This window comes from Microcaecilia unicolor, chromosome 14, assembly GCF_901765095.1.
Source record: "Microcaecilia unicolor chromosome 14, aMicUni1.1, whole genome shotgun sequence".
Taxonomy (NCBI): Eukaryota; Metazoa; Chordata; class Amphibia; order Gymnophiona; family Siphonopidae; genus Microcaecilia; species Microcaecilia unicolor.
Window position 1 is genome coordinate 10,223,601 of NC_044044.1, and position 16,957 is coordinate 10,240,557.

General features: G+C 42.8%; 2 protein-coding genes across 4 annotated transcripts in view; one reads left to right on the top strand and one right to left on the bottom strand.

Annotated features, from left to right (window-relative positions):
* The window catches only part of LOC115457885 (membrane progesterone receptor epsilon-like), a 60,633-nt gene that overhangs the window by 20,994 nt on the left and 22,682 nt on the right, over positions 1-16,957 (top strand). Inside the window, exon 2 of one of the 3 annotated variants that reach the window (XR_003940010.1) lies at positions 766-883. The exons of 1 other annotated variant lie outside the window; for it this stretch is intronic. The gene's annotated coding sequence lies outside the window, so the exon portion shown is untranslated. Of the gene's footprint in view, positions 1-765; positions 884-956; positions 1,122-16,957 lie in introns of those variants that run through there. One more of the 3 variants, XM_030187557.1, reaches the window with a different exon arrangement.
* Positions 1-16,957, bottom strand: part of LOC115457884 (procollagen C-endopeptidase enhancer 2-like) — a 45,674-nt gene that overhangs the window by 16,657 nt on the left and 12,060 nt on the right. Inside the window, exons 2-4 of the mRNA XM_030187556.1 lie at positions 16,194-16,302; positions 4,916-5,174; positions 4,704-4,828 (exon numbers count right to left, since the gene is read on the bottom strand). Coding sequence (XP_030043416.1) covers positions 4,704-4,828; positions 4,916-5,174; positions 16,194-16,302 — 493 coding nt within the window. The remainder of the gene's footprint in view (positions 1-4,703; positions 4,829-4,915; positions 5,175-16,193; positions 16,303-16,957) is intronic.

The following is a 16,957-nucleotide window of genomic DNA, read 5'->3' on the forward strand; positions in this document are numbered from 1 at the left end:
CCCTGGTCTCTGAGGCAGGACATTCAGTTGATCAATTAAGGTTTGTAGCTTTGTGTCACCTAAGTGGGACTAGGGGTAGTAATATTCCTTTAATACTTTCTAGAAAAGAGCGATTGATTTTTCATGTGGAATACCCATCTCTTTAAACTAGCTTACCCAAACGACCTAACCTAACCCTACACATTTCTCTTATGACGATGTCTATATATCAACCATGTCACCCTAGCTACTCCATACTATCCTAGTTTTCCCTTCCCCATCCTTCCTTCATCATACCCATCCCCATTTCCTTATCTATCTTCATTTCTCCTTCCCTTGTTAATTCACACATACTCAAAGCATTCTATTATTATGTTACATTATAGCTCATAGTATTCTTCTTAATGAATATAACAATTGTAATTCTGTTTACTATGTAAGCCGCATTGTACCTGCTTCTGTGGGAAAGTGCGGGGTACAAATGTAATAATAAATAAATACAGTGGCACCATATGGGCTCAACAAAGAAGTTGATTGGTTAAGTGTGTAGAGGGTTGGATCTTGTGGTTTTTTGTAAAACTGAACTTCCGGCATATGCATGTGTGGGCATCTTTTGGTGTACCTGCCGTGTGGCATATTGGCTTGGAGTGAGTTCTTTTTCGCCCGTTAGCCTTTGCAGCAGAATAAGGTATTGTGTGATGTATATTTGTTTGTAATTTATGTGATGGTTTGTTTGATGTGTGTATAAAGGGGACAATCATATAGTGACTGTTATTTTATTTTTAGATGTCCGACCCCTGACGACACTCAGTGGAGCGAAACATGGACCGTGTTGGGTTTTGTAATTTGCAGAAACAGGCTTCAGTGTGGTTTTGACTGTTTATTCTACCTTTGAGTGCATCAGTGTGGCATTTAGCACACCTGGTATTGTAGAATTGAGTTCTGCTACGCTGATTTATCTAATCCATATATTTCCCCATAGAGCTGAGCTTGGACATTTGATGATCACCTCTCGGAATCGTGGTGTGAGCCAATTTGGATTTTTCAAGGCAGGCTGGTTGGAACATCGTTGGGACAAGTACATCATAGTTGGATTGGACTTTATCCCCCTTGATTAGTATGGTGTGGATGCTACGTGAATGGTAAGATATATTTATATAGTTCTATTTGTCTAGGCACAATGGATGTTTGTATACAGCACTTAATGATGTGATTTCAGATTCAACAGTTTTTTTCATATATAATAAAGAATTGTGAGATAATTCATAATTGTAGTCATGCATATTTGTTAGAGATATCCCAAAAACCTAACTGGCTGGTGGTCCCCCAGGGCAGGTTTGAAAACCACTGCTGTAGAGAATACAGACTTCACTCCCACATAGAAGAATTTGTTGAATGATGATATGAATTATAATCCAAACAAAAACAGCACCACGGGCCTTTAAAAATGGAACACAGTTCTTTAATGAATGAGCCTTGACAAAAAGACCCGACACGGGCCGTGTTTCGGTGACTAGCACCTGCGTCAGGGGTCCCCACGTCTCATATAGTAAAAGCTACAAAGCACCAAGGCACTTTCACTTTCTGTATCCAAATGGAACAAAAGTCTGTGTTCCATTTTTAAAGGCCCGTGGTGCTGTTTTTGTTTGGACTTTAGTTTGTACTTTGTTCCCTCTCTTTTGTTATATCCAAGATATGAATTATAATGCCAGTTTTACTGAGTAGCTGAAACTGATTGGAGGGGGATGGTTTCTTTATGCATAGAAGGTCCTGGTGTTTTATATTGCAACTTTTAATAGATGGGAGGAAGAGGGCTTTGATGTGCACCTCCCTCCCCCCATACCTAGCTTGCTCCTCTGTTACCACCCCAAATATTTCTGTCTCGAGAGTGTGTCCAGTGGGAAGCTTCCCTTGAATTTTGAATTTGCGTCCAGTTGAAGTAAAAGTAAAAGACAGAGGTTTTACCTGCCGTATGCCTGCAGGAGGTACTGTGTACAAAATTATTCATATCAGAAAGTATGGGTAGAAATGGAAAGGCTGTGTGTTTGATTCAGAAGGGAACAAAGTTGTCCTGAAATATAGGAAACCCTTTGCCCCCAAAAAGATTGATTATTATCCAAAAGGATCATAGACACAGATAAAAGAAGAGTGTGGAGTATTTGCTTTTTCAATTTACCTGATAATGCTTATCAACTGAAACAGTTAATTAATATCGGTCTGATAACATTTATCTGCATGTTGATACACTTGAATATCTTGCCGATTGACCTAATGACCTAGTCTAGGGATGTGTCAACAAACAAAAAATATTCACTGGTTGTGTCCAGGTAAACCCTTCCTGAAGGACACTACTGAAGGTTTTGTAGGTTGATTGCTTATTTATTTATTTATTTATTGCATTTGTATCCCACATTTTCCCACCTCTTTGCAGGCTCAATGTGGCTTACAATACATCATGAGTAGTGGAATTATATCAGAGAATAGACAATTAGTGTTACAGCAGGATTTTGGGTAACCTGATAATGATAAGACATGGTAGTAGTATAACAAGCAGATATTGTAGAACAATTCTGAATATGTGTGGGGGAGTTGTGTATATTCATATTGGTTGACTTTTGTGGTATGCCATGTTAAAGAGATGGGTCTTCAGTAGTTTGCGGAAGTACGTTAGTTCGTAAATCATTTTTAGGTTACGCGGCAATGCGTTCCATAGCTGTGTACTCAAGTAGGTGAAGTTTGACGCTTGTATTAGTTTGTATTTTAGACCTTTGCAGTTAGGGAAGTGCAAGTTAAGGAATGTGCGGGATGATCTTTTGGCATTCCTGGGTGGTAGGTCTATCAGGTCTGACATGTAGGCTGGTGCATCTCCGTGAATGATTTTGTGGACTAAGGAGCATATTTTGAACGTGATTCGTTCTTTAAGTGGGAGCCAGTGTAGTTTCTCTTGTAAGGGTTTAGCACTTTTGTATTTTGTTTTACCGAATATGAGTCTGGCTGCAGTGTTTTGGGCTGTCTGAAGTTTCTTGATTATTTGCTCTTTACAGCCGGCGTAGAGTGCGTTGCAGTAGTCTAGGTGACTGAGCACCATAGATTGTATCAGGTTACGGAAAACTGACCTTGGGAAGAAAGGTCTGACGTGCAGCTACTCATACCCTTTGAACATAACTTACCCACAGCCCTGAATAAACTGACCACCTGTTTAACATCAATTCAAGAATGGGCCAAAACCAACAAACCTAGCTTGAACCCAAGCAAAACCGAACTTCTATAGGTCCCTAATTCAAAAAGGTTGTCCTAACTTTAGTCGCAAAGCTAACCAGCCCCAGACTGATACTGGCCAGTGTCTGGTTAATTCTGGGTGGCGGCATCTGCCTTCCTGGTGCCCCCCCCCCCATGAGACCAATCCTTCCTCCCTCCCACTCCCAATGTCAAAAGGGGCTGACCAAGTCACCCCACCCACTTCCATGAGACCGATCTCCCCTCCCTCCTACCCCAAATATCAAAGAAGACTGACTGAGCTGCCCTGCCCACCCCCTTAGGCCCATCCAGGCCTACCTTGTCGAGTCCTGGTGATCTAGTGGTATCTTAAGGGCATGAGCAATAACCACTCACTCGTGCCTATTGTGGCTTCTTTAACAAAATGGCTGCCACAACCTCTAGCAGCAGTTTAGTGGTATTCGCTAGTATCGAGTAGCTGCCACTAGAGATCATGGCAGTCATTTTGTAAAGGGAGCCACGATGCACAGGAACAAGTGGGCATAGCTCCTGCCCTTCAGATCCCACTAGAACACCAGGACTTGACAAAGTAGGTTCAGGAGGCCTACCGGGATGGGAAGAGGTGGGGGTGAGAGACAGGCTCGCTTGGCCCTTCTTGACATCAGGGGTGGGAGAGGGGGGGGGGGTTAGCATTACAGAGGAGGGAGGAGAGAATTGGGGGAGCAGAGGACACCTGTATCCCTTATGCAGGTCCTGGTGGATATTCAGCCAGGGGGGGCCCTCATAAGTGACTTATGCAGGACCCACACAATCTCCAGTCACCAGCTCACTAGGAATTATCACTGGATATTCAGTTACAATGCCCGGCATTGAGTATCCAGGCTAATTTTACCAGTGGTGGTTAGCATATTAAAAAAAATGCTGACCGCCACAGGTTGAATATTGACCAGCTTAATAAATAAGTAAGTTCATCCTGGTCTCACAAGTAGGGTTGCCAACTACATCCAGAGTCACCCAACAGGGTTGTTCAGTCCTGGGGTTACTTGTGATTATGATTTTCCCATTGGATTCCCTAAGAAAAGCAAGGCTACAAGTCCCTGGATTCATTGGGGTAAGCCCAGGACCTGATCAACCCCATCAGGCGAATCTGGATCCACAAGTCATGTTTCTAGCTTGTGGTGTCAGATAGAATAGGAAGAGACAGAAGGTGCTATGGGAGTTTTCTCATGTTGTTTCCTCTGGGCCATCTGCTTGACTAATTAATGTGACCTTAGGAACATCTGTTCAAGTGCCCCCTTCTCCACTCTTTACAGCAAAACCACAGGGCCCTCGTCAGTCCTCTGGTCAGCTGGGAAGAAGCATTATACTTCTGGAATTTGGACTCCCCAGAACAGGTCAGGCCTCCATCTTGATGGCATGGTCATTTTGGGGGGGGAAGGGGGGCAGGGAGGCTTTGCAGTAAAAGTGTTTTTCACCTCTATGATATCACTTCCCCTTCCCCTCCTTACTTGGTCTTGTGGAGCAATGATATGCCAAGAGCAGCTGATACCCGCTGGATAGTCACTGTCTGGCCAGTTGGGGGTCCTTAGGTTCCCCTCAGGTTTCTCCATCTTCCCACCACAGAACTGCTGGTCTGCAGAAGGAAAGAGGATCTTGAGAATAAACAGCACATCTCCAAAGCCTACATATCTACATGACACAAAAAAATGTCTTTGCTTACCATCCACATGTGGGAGACCAGCCATATACCATGCCAGGAAGCCCCTGCCATTAGTAGCCTCATCTGATCCCATCTCCAGCATCATCTTGTTGCTGGTGGAGAGAACAGCACCAGGCCGGAAAGTGCCACAGAAGCGCCCCAAACGCTGCATGGTTACTGAGTGCCCATTATATACATCCAGGTAGTCATAGCGACATGTAGGATCTGGCTCCATGTCAAAGACACGAAAAGACAGCATCACAATCTGTCCCTCCGGCACCTGAGGATGAGGAAACACATTTAAAAATCAAATTAAATAATTCCTAATCATTGTGCCAGACCAGTCCAGAGGTATGGGTTCATGCTCTCCTACCAGTAGATGAAAACAGAGAACAACCAGGTTGCTAATGCTACTCTGTATAGGGACCAGTGCAGACTCCCTCTCTCCAGTATTTCTCTGTCTCCAGCAGTTGTCTGCAACAAGGCTTGTGCAGAGAGTAAGAGGAAAATGTATTTTTTTATTTTTATTTGGAATAGCAGTACTTTGAGCATTGCTTTTTCAATACTAGACAGGGCTTACTGAGGGAGCTTCTAAGCTGGGATGATCATCTATCCTTCTGCCACAAATTCAGGTGGGCTGGTTCCCTCCCTCCTACATACCTTTCGTCTCTCTTCCTTGTCTAGTAGGGGTAGTCATGAGGGTCAGTATTAATAAAGCTCAAAAAATAATAAAAGTGTGCAAAGCTCACACAAGGTGATCCCATAAGCCTTCTTTCCTGCAGAAAGTAAGGTAATAAATAATAATCTTTAAGCATCAACCAACCTTGCTAGGGTGCCACTTCCTGTCTCACCTTAGGTGTCCTCAGCTGTTTTTACCTTAACTGATGCCACATAAATAGAGATCATGGATTTTAGGAGAAGCAAGATAAATTGGTTATTGTATTTTTCGCTTTTAACCGTAAGGATGCAAAGTGGATAACAGAAACAGCAGCTTCACATAAAAAAGATTTACAATAAACATTTTACAATTATAAAAATCATAACTTACCTCATGGCGTGATTGGCTTCATAATTATGATTTCTCAAAAAGCTAGAAATTCCAGACAGAGCTAATGAAGTCTACTTTCTGGAATGAATTAATACAGCTAACAGTATGTGAGTCCAGAAGAAAATGTCCATGCACATTCCCTCTCATTACCTCAAAATCAGGCGTGTGCTAGATGTGATCACCCTGTGTGTCTGTATCCCTCACTTATAACTTTTTCATTTGGTGTCTTATTCACTTTAAGATTTTGTTATTTTAAAATTTTCGAGGTTGATATTCAAAGCGATTTAATCGGCCAGAAATGGCCCCTGGCCAGTTAAATTGCTTGTTCGGAGTTAACCGGTCATTTTCAGTAGCAATTAACCAGTTAGTGCTGCTGAAAATGACCGATTAGTGCTTAAAACAGCACTGGCTATTTTTTTTTGGGGGGGGGGGGGCTTTCTGGGGACGGAGTTAGCACTTGGCGAGTTATTGCTGAAATTCAGCACTTAACTGGCCACGGTCACTACGTAAGCAGAACCGCTTAAAAGTCAGTCCTATCTTTATGCGGTGTGGCGTAGCTGGTTAAGTGCTGAGTATAGCACTTAACCAGATTTTATTTATTTGTACAAGCCAAATTTTAGAATTTGCTTTTGCAAAATTCAAGGCTAAATACAGTAGTTTCTCCCTATATTGCGGCTGTCATTTCTGTGAGACACGCTTGGCTTTAAGATTTTTTCCGTTCACATTCGGAGGTATTGGATACATACACATTTTATTCTATTTACATTCAAACCCTGACCCCTGAGGCAGGCGTTGTTTAACGCCGAAACACAGTCCGTGTCGGGTCATTTATCAATAAAATACTCCTGTTGTCTCAGTCTTGAAGACCCAGTGTTGCTTTTTTTTTGTGTGATTTATTTAGTTGTGACATTTATATCCCACATTATCCCAAACAAGTTTGAGTTCAGTGTGGCTTACAATAAACAGTATTGGATACTTAACTAAGAATAATGCATAAGAAAGTAATTTGTTGTAAGAATCCAATTTTACAATACAATATCATAAACATACTGGGATAGCATTTAGATAAGGTGTAGATGGCTCTGGAATCCAGGAAATTCAATTCTGAAACCTGGATATGGCCCAGAATTGAATTTTAGGGCATAACACTGGCAACGGTTAGCAAAACATTGAGCGCTGATAGCTGAATATTGACCCCTTTATTTTTGCAGAGGAACCAAAAAACAAATGCAAACACAATGTAACATAGTAAAACTCCCCCACGTCTAACAAATACAATACAAAGTCCCTTTTAACAAAGACCAAAATTCAATCCTCTTTATATATCAACCTATCGATAAATCTAATCTAATGGAGCCCAGATCTTTCTGAACACTGAAAAGCTCCATCACTTTAGATTTTTAGAGCATGTCAGGCGGATTAAAGAGGACCCTCACAGGGTGTGACCCCATCTAGGAGTGATGCCTGTGTGCTGATAGGCTTCCCTTCTGTAAAAGGCCTTCTGATGGGAACCTCTCAGAAAAGATTGAACAGCAATAGACCAATTCAACTCAGTTGTTTTAGTTTCCGTTGACTTGTCTTCTGTATTTGACCTTATGGATCACTTTCTCCTTCTTTACTCCCTGTATAGTTTGGGCATTCACAATACAATCTTTGAGTTTTCCTCTTATCTCTTACAAAGATGTTTTCAGAAGCCAGGTAGTTCCTCGTCACACTCCTCCCAGTTTCCTTCCAGCTGTGAGGTACCTCAAGGTTCCATACTGGCCCCTGCTCTCCCACTGCCTCTACTAATCCAGTCCCTTAGTGTTATGCAGACAATGTTCAAATCCTGCTCACTCTTCCTCTGTCCTCTGCTGATGCCTCCATTCTTTACACCAGTGGGTGGAGTTTTAGCTACAGGATAATTAATTGTTCCTTAAACATGCTAAATGTGAAGCAGTACACTTTTGCAATCCTTGCTCTGTTTGACCCTCACTACTTCTGAATCAGAAGCTATGGGGGGGGGGGGGGCTCATGGGTCCAGACTCCCCCATTACAGCCTCTGATCCCCCCTCCCAACCCTGGTGGTCAGTCAAGTGCCTGTGTTTTGTGCACACTTATCATTAAAGGTTGCTCTGCCCCTTTCCCCCAAATGAGCTGCCCGTCCAGTATCCCATCCTTCCTCCCCGTGGGATCTGGTACTACCGACTGCTTTCCCACTCCCTGCACCAATTTTCCAGGCCGCTGGCAGCACCATAAAGTAAGCGCTTCCTTCAGCAGCCCAGAAGCTTTCCCTTTACTACAGTTTCCTGTCCCTCATAGGCAGGCTGCTGAAGGCAGTTTGTTTACCTCACTGACACTGCCGGCAGACCGGAAAATTAAAGGAGGTCAGTAGTGCAGGGAGCGAGTAGTACCGGATCCTGTAGGGGGAGAGGAAGCAAGCAGCACTGCAACTGCGGGGGGGGGGGGGGGGGGGGGGGAGAGAAAAAGAGCCGCCACATTGCCGGTGGGGTGGGAAGGATAGAGATGCCAGACTGTGAAGGAGAAAGAGGAAGGGGGGAAGGGAAGGAGATAGATGCCAGAATGGGAAGGGGAGAGCTGAAAGACCATGAGGGTCAGGAGAAAATGGGGAAGGGGACAGCTGACAGACCATGGGGGAGCATGCACACGACATGAGAGGAAGCAGGGTAGGCAATGTGCAGAGAACAGTGCTAGAGAAAGGCTTCAGCTGGCAGGGGTTGGGGACCCCCGCCAGCCAAACCAGGGACCCCAGATCCAATTTGGGGGGGCCCAGGCCCCCAAGGTCCTCCGTAGCTACGCCACTGGTTCCCGCATTAATTATTTGCAGTTGCCTCGGACTAATGACAAAATTAGTGTATGACCTGCAAATAAGAAAATAGAAAAATGCATATTTTGCTGCCACAGTAAAAATGGGCGTAGTGAGCGAGAAAGTCCCATGTTAGGATGCCCCTTAATTTCATATGCATGTCAGGCTCGCAGATCCTCCCAGGCTGGTCTTCTCTCTCTTCTGGCTTCATCTCATCTCTGTTTGACAATCACTAGAGACTCAGCCTTCTCTTATCCTGGTCCAAACTTGTGGAATTTTTTTTGTTACATTTGCACCCCGCGCTTTCCCACTCATGGCAGGCTCAATGCGGCTTACATGGGGCAATGGAGGGTTAAGTGACTTGCCCAGAGTCACAAGGAGCTGCCTGTGCCTGAAGTGGGAATCGAACTCAGTTCCTCAGGACCAAAGTCCACCACACTAACCACTAGGCCACTCCTGCACTGTTGCTACGATTTGAGATTCTACATGGAATGTTGCTATTCCACTAGCAACATTCCATGTAGAAGTCGGCCCTTGCAGATCATCAATGTGGCCGCGCAGGCTTCTGCTTCTGTGAGTCTGATGTCCTGCACGTACGTGCAGGACGTCAGACTCACAGAAACAGAAGCCTGTGCAGCCTTCTACATGGAATGTTGCTAGTGGAATAGCAACATTCCATGTAGAATCTCCAATAGTAGCAACATTCCATGTAGAATCTCCAATAGTAGCAACATTCCATGTAGAATCTCCACCACCCTAACCACTAGGCCACTCCACCATTCATATTCAGATGGAATCATCTTTTCCAAAGTTCAAAAGAGCAGTTAAAACTTGGCTTTCCAACTAGCTTTTGGCAATTCTGCCTGCTCTGACAGTTAGCTTCCTGGCACTTCCCTCTCCTCTCGCCTCTTCTCTGCTCTGCTCCTCTTTTCCTCTGAATTGCTGTCTCTCTCTACACCTGCAATGCAGCCATTTATTCCCCTGTACTGCTTTTACATTTATTTATCTTTTTTTTTTTCTCTCTCTGTCTCTCTATGCATTTTTTATGCTTTTCATTGGTTTGTGAATTTGTTGCTTTGGTACACTATTGCACTCAAGGAGGTTGAAGAAAACTGGAGACGGGATGACGTCAAAAAGTTGAAGCCTCTTAGGTTAGTCTATGTTTCCTCTTCCCTGTCATCTAGTACACTCAAAACAAAGCAAGCAAACTTATGAGCTGCTGCATCCTTGTCGTTCTTTATTGTTGGTAGCATTTTTATTTAACTTTCCTTATATTTTCAAACATGCTGGCTTGTGCAGCATATGGATGTACACAGAGCGTTGGTTTCATCGGTTAGAGTACTACTTTGTTCTACATTTTAAATCATTGTGTCATTTGGAGGGGCTGGCTATAGGGACTCCCTGTATTCATGTATTTCACTTAGTAAATGGCCATCAAAACAGACATCATGTTATGAGAATCAGGTACTTAACAATCAGACTTACTATTTATAAGTACAATTAAAAAAACATTAATTAGGTTGAAACTGGGAGCATTTAACATCTTTTTTTCCTGTTCCTGCATCCAAAGAAAAAGATTACATGTGGGAACTTGCTCCTTTTTGTTTTGTGGAATGCAGTGGTATATTTTAAAAATGTACTTTGTTTTCAGTTACTACTGTTTTACAGATATGTATTGAATAATGAGGTAAGGGGTTCCTTCATGTAGAAGTTCTGTCCAGAGGCAGTCTAAATGTGCCAACATTGTCCATTTCAGCACACTATTAGCAGCCAAGTTCATACAAAGTTAATTATGTTCAATGGAAAATAAATCTGTTGGCTCAGGCTGCTTGCTATGTGAATATTCCATACTGTTTCATTATTGATACCAAGTATGACATATTAAGGGCATTTGCTGCAAACTATGTTTTAATTCATTTATCCACGCCTTACACGGACATAGTTTTGCTTTTTAAACCCAATGGTGAATCCTAAGGGTGGTTGAACAATTAGGTATAAACTGTGTTGTTTGTTTTTAGGTTTTGGGTTTGTTTGTTTTTTTTTTACTTTACTTGTTTTGGACTGCTTTGGGTCCTGCTATCCATACATCTGCTGTCTGGAATTTTGGAAGATGGAAATGAGATAACAAAAATTAAATTTTGGATGTACTCTGTAGAAGTTGTTGTTTACTTTTGCAATTTGGGGGTTCCAACCCACAGTTTGGGAAGCTCTAGACTAAGACAAATATTAATACTATCAGAGGATTTAACCTTGGAGTGGTATTTCACTTCATTTTTCGGGTAATTAATACCAATCAATCCAGGGAAATCAGTCTTTTACCTAAGGAGTTACATAGTAACATAGTAAGTGACAGCAGATAAAGACCTGAATGGTCCATCCAGTCTGCCCAACAGTCACATTCATTTTCAATTCAAGATTTAAATCAATAATTAACATGATATATCCACTCCTACCCCAGCTGAGATAATATTTAACCATCTGTCTGACCTCATGTGCAACTTTCTTTAAATTAGTCACCTTACTTTCTAACTGTTCTTACTCTCTAACCTATCTATATGTTCCATCTTCGCTTATACCTTTCACTATCAATTAAAATGTTCTATAACGTATTGTGTTGACATTGTAAGTAGTAACTATGCCATACTTTGTACTATTATTTGAATATTTTTACTGCTGTAATTACCTATTGTGAAATACCATTACAGATCTATTCTTACTGTACACCGCCTTGAGTGAATTCCATCAAAAAGGCAGTAAATAAATCCAAATACATAATATGATGAGCAAGGTAGACCTGGGGGGGAGATCTTTGGGAAAAGACATCCAAAAGCCAGACATCTCCCAGAGGACTTGAGGGACTACAACTCCCAGTCTCCCTGAGGTAGAACCAGACATTTCCCAGACGACTTGAGAGACTACAACTCTCAGTTTCCCTGATGTAGGTCACATGAATCATTTAGGGAGGTTAGCCCTCACTACAAGTCCCAGGATCCCTGGGGCAAGTCACGGGACCTTTCCAGGAAGTATAATATTGACTACACTTCCCAAGTTCCAGAGGTTGGGTCTCATGACCATTTTGGGCAGGCTAATCATAAGGATTATCAGCTGCAGGAGAAGGGAAAAGGGGAGGAACCGATGGAGTGGTTGCCCATAGAAAAGGTTTCAGTGGTTTAAGGGGAGGGAGAAACACCTGAGCCAGAGGCCATGGACATTTCTGCCCTGGCAGAAGTGAAAGGAGAGAAGCCTAAGAGCCTGATAACAAACTTGCTTGCGTATTTCCTTCAAAGGTGGAGGAAGGATCCCCAGGGAGGAAGCTTTGAAGGTTAGGACGCTGGAACCTAACCTTTAGAATTACTGCAAGCATTTGAACTTGTTTCCTTTTGAAGTATATTGGGAACTTGATACTGCATTCAAGCCTGACCCATGTATGTGGATACCAGATGTTAAGTTGCTGGTATGTTTAAGGGAGGGGGTCCCCTGGGCCTTAGACTGTTAACTGAGGAGAGGGTATAAGAGGCTTGAGTTTGCTGGAAGTAATTGTGATATATGAACTTTGTGAGAGATTGGAGCTTTAAGGACTTTGGTGTGGCTGACGGTGGAGGGAGGGGGGGGGGCTTTATTTGGCCACCCTTATAGGCAAAAGCCCTAAGCGGACACCCTACATGAACCTACCTGTTATATGATGTGAACCAGGAGAAGAAGGACCCAGCGACAATAGAGTTTTATGTTTGTTAACTATTATGATTTCAAATAATTAAAAATTAAGTTATATAGAAAACCCACAAGGGAGTCGTGGACCTGGACTTACAGGTTACTAATTACACTCGAGAGGCATCACAGTGTGACAATAAATATATTAATTAATAAATATTACATACTTGATCATGGTATTTCAGGGACACAGACCATAGATGTCCACCCGGCTCTGTCCTTACGTTCCAACTACTGGAGTTGCCGTCAAAGTCCACTCCAGCCTATTCAAATCAGTCTTGTCATTTGCTGGACAAAGACCGTAAAAGTCTGCCTGGCACTGTCCTCGTATCCCAAACCATTAGAGTTTTTGTCGAAGTTCTCTCCAGCCCACCTTAAACCGAATTACCATATGCAGGACTCACATCGTACAACCTAGCCCAGCTCCGGCCTTAGTTGATGCAGCCAGAGTTGCCATCTAAGCACCACTTGACATGCAAACACATATGCAACCCTTTAAGTTTTGTTTTTTGTTGCATTTATTTTCTAATTAGAGATTCTCTGTGTTCATCCCACGCCTTCGTGAGGTCATTCCAGGCATCTACCACCCTCTCCATGAAAAAGAATTTTCGGACATTACTCCTAAGTCTACCACCCCGCAACCTCAATTCATATCTTTTAGTTTTACCACTTTCCCTTCTCTGGAAAATATTTGTTGAGCGAAGTAACTCTTTATTTAAAGAAATTTTTGAGGTGGGTTAAGCACAGTTGCCCTCTCGCTCATTGGTGCAAATCCCAGGTCCAGATTTATTTACTTTATTTATTTATTGGGATTTATTAACCGCCTTTATAAAGAAATTCACCCAAGGCGGTGTACTACTACTACTACTACTTATCATTTCTAAAGCGCTACTAGACATACGCAGCGCTGTACACTTGAACATGAAGAGACAGTCCCTGCTCAACAGAGCTTGCAATCTATTTAGGACAGACAAACAGGACAAACAAGAGAAAAAGGAATATTAAAGTGAGGATGATAAAATAAGGGTTCTGAACAAGTGAATAAGGGTTAGGAGTTAAAAGCACCATCAAAAAGGTGGGCTTTTAGCTTAGATTTGGACCTTTTTAACGGGGCTATTTTGACGAGGTACTATTGCCACAAATATTGAGAGCTGTAAGAAGTTAGGACTATCTGCAGTTCAGAGTTTCTCTTGGATTCTATGGATTGTTAAAGTAAAATCAGTATATAAATAAAAAACAACCCCTAACTAATAATGCACAATTCCTGTACTCCCGGGGAACATGTGAACCTAAAATTTAAAAAATGTGCATCTTTGAATAAGAACTTCTGTCTTTTTTTTAGGTTTACATTAATTACTACTCAGACAGTGGCTACACTGTATATTTTGCTGAATTTTAACTGTGCAGAGAATTCCCCCAGGAGTAATCCTATAAAGCCTGTCTCAGACACCTGGCAGGGATCCAGCAGATGGTGAACCGTGGATGAAAGTTGTCAAGGTTGAAACCACTGAGCCTTAAGTGCTCAAATGCATTTTCACAACCCGGGGGGGGGGGGGGGGGGGGGGCATAAGAAATCTTAGATGTCATTCAGACATCTAAGCCAGAGACTTGTAGTAGGCCTTGGCAAGGTGGATGCTTTTGACACAATCAAATCATTCAGAGACCTGCTGACAGCAAGACACAAGGATGCAGAGGAAAGAGATGGTCGATAGAAGGTACCCAGGCAGCTAGCTATTTGCTATTTTAGGTTACAGAGGGATGCCCATGTAGGACCTTTCAAACAAAGTACGAGTTAGAACACTTTACAGGTCTTTCAAATTAGGTTTGAAAAACATTTCAGTCTTATGAGGGGGTGTCACTTCAAGATGCAAAGTGTTTGGGAGGGAGAGGAGGTGGCTGCCTTAAAATGAAGAGATCACAGATTTAAGCACAAAGAGACCATTTATGCTCTGAATACACGCCTGGAATAGACTTCCCGAGCCTGTACCTCTAGCCCCGTCTCTTGCCATTTTCAAATCCAGGCTAAAAGCCCACCTCTTTAACTCTGTTTTTGACTCCTAACCACTACTCACTTGCCCTGTACCCTTCTACCCCCTCCTCTTTAATTCACCTACCTCTTACTTGTTCTGTCTGTTTACCCGTCCAATTTAGATTGTGAGTTCTTTGAGCAGGGGCTGTCTTTTCGTGTATGGTGTACAGCGCTGCGTATGCCTTGTAGCGCTATAGAAGTGATAAGTAGTAGTAAGGGAAAAAGTTCCATTACTGCACATTGAATCAATTAGATGGCACAACACATACGACCCCTGAGGCAGGTGCTGTGAGTCGAAACAAGGCCCGTGTTGGGTCATTTGTGGAAGATTGATGTTCAAGTCATACGATTAAAGGAACTGTGTCCTGACTTATTTAGACTTTTGGTGCTTTTTTTTGCTATTTAAAATGAAGAGATGCCAGTGAGGAAAGAGGGCAGCTGGGAGGTATGAGGGTGGTAATGGGGAATCATCTTATCATGAAGGTTTTACTGAGAAGTGAAGGGGTAAGTGGTTTCTAATGAATGGATGTTGCTGAGAGAAGAGGGGTGCGGGTGTTGATGGGACAGGGGTGATTAACTTATAAAGAGGAGGTGACTGGGCAGCGAATCCTTTTCTGATCTCTTCTGATCCCAGCATAGACCACAGAACAGGTTGCTATCCTGCTCATTGCTGCTGTGTATAGCTTGAGCTTTCCTCCCACATCAAGAGCTGCATCAGGGCTTAAACAAGTGCGGAATAATTACACACTTGCCTCTTCCAAATCCTTTCATTACAAGTGTCTGCAGTGGTTTGTTTCTGTGTTTACTTGAGTGAGAGGAGGGAGAGAGGACAGCGCCAAACAACCTGGCTTCGGCGGAGAAATCAAGATATCAGAAGCTATGCTAAATCCAGAATATCCCAGCCTTATAGGAAGCCTATAATCAGCTCCTTGCCACTGTTATGGGGTCCCCTTTAGTAAACTGGCACCTCTTTCAGTGTTGTTAGTACAGTGTGTGCTCCTTCAATAAAGGGAAATGGGACTTGATATACCGCCTTTCTGAGGTTTTTTGCAACTACATTCAAAGCGGTTTACATATATTCAGGGACTTATTTTGTACCAGAGGCAATGGAGGGTTAAGTGACTTGCCCAGAGTCACAAGGAGCTGTAGTGGGAATCGAACTCAGTTCCCCAGGATCAAAGTCCACAGCACTAACCACTAGGCTACTCCTCCACTAGCAACATTCCATGTAGAAGCCTGCCCTTGCGGATCAGCAATGCGGCCGCGCAGGCTTCTGTTTCTGTGAGTCTGATGTCCTGCACGTATTCACAGACTCACAGACTCACAGAAACAGAAGCCTGCGCGGCCGTGTTGCTGATCCGCAAGGGCAGGCTTCTATATGGAATGTTGCTAGTGGAGGAGTAGCCTAGTGGTTAGTGCTGTAGAATCTCAAATAGTAGCAACATTCCATGTAGAATCTCAAATGGGGAAAGGGAACTGGGACTTGATATACCACCTTTCTGAGGTTTTTGCAACTACATTCAAAGCGGTTTACATATATTCAGGTACTTATTTTGTACCAGGGGCAATGGAGGGTTAAGTGACTTGCCCAGAGACACATAAACTGGTTCCTTTTCAGTCTTATTGATGCAGTGTGTACCCTGAGGGCAAATCAAAATTGCTAAGGGAAAAAATTATGTGTATTAGAGTGAGAGGAACACAATACCGTAATGGTCCAGGTGCATTTCTTATTGTGAGGGTAGTAATTTGGAAACCCTTCACTAGCGATGTATCCAGAATCAGCTGTTAGATCCCCTCCACACAGAAACACAGGCCTTGGAGAGAAAAAAACAAACAAGAAAACAAAGTTATACCTTTTACCATAGCTCCCCAGCACTTTCAACTCCTAGGGGGTAATTTTGTGTGCATAAAAGGCCTCTTGTATAGTTATTCCATGTATATTTGCACCAGACATTTTAGCCTTGATTCTTGCAGCTTTCTTGGTGTTATTTTATTAAGATGCAGAGGTGCCTCTGTGTCTATCAAATAGCCTGACAATAGATTTCCTGTTATTTAATTGCCCTCCAAATGTCTGCATTCTGCTGGAGCCTCCTTTGCCTTAAATTCACATCCAATCTAAGAAGGATGTCACTAATGCCTCATAAATACATGCACATATTAAATCCCACTCTTCCACTCTAGTTACAGTGTCACTACTGATCTCACACACACATATGCTGGATCCTAGTGCTCCAGTCTAGTTAGGATATCACTAGTGACCTCACATATACTAGAAGTTACTGCTCTGCACTAGTTAAGCCATCACTAGTGATCATCTGCTGGATCCTAGTGTTCCAGTCTAGCTAGGATAGCACTTGTGACCTCACATACACTAGAAGCTACTGCTCTGTTCTAGTTAAGCTGTCACTAGTGCTCTCACACGCACATCTGCTGAATCTTTGTGCTCCAGTCTAGCTAAGATATCACTAG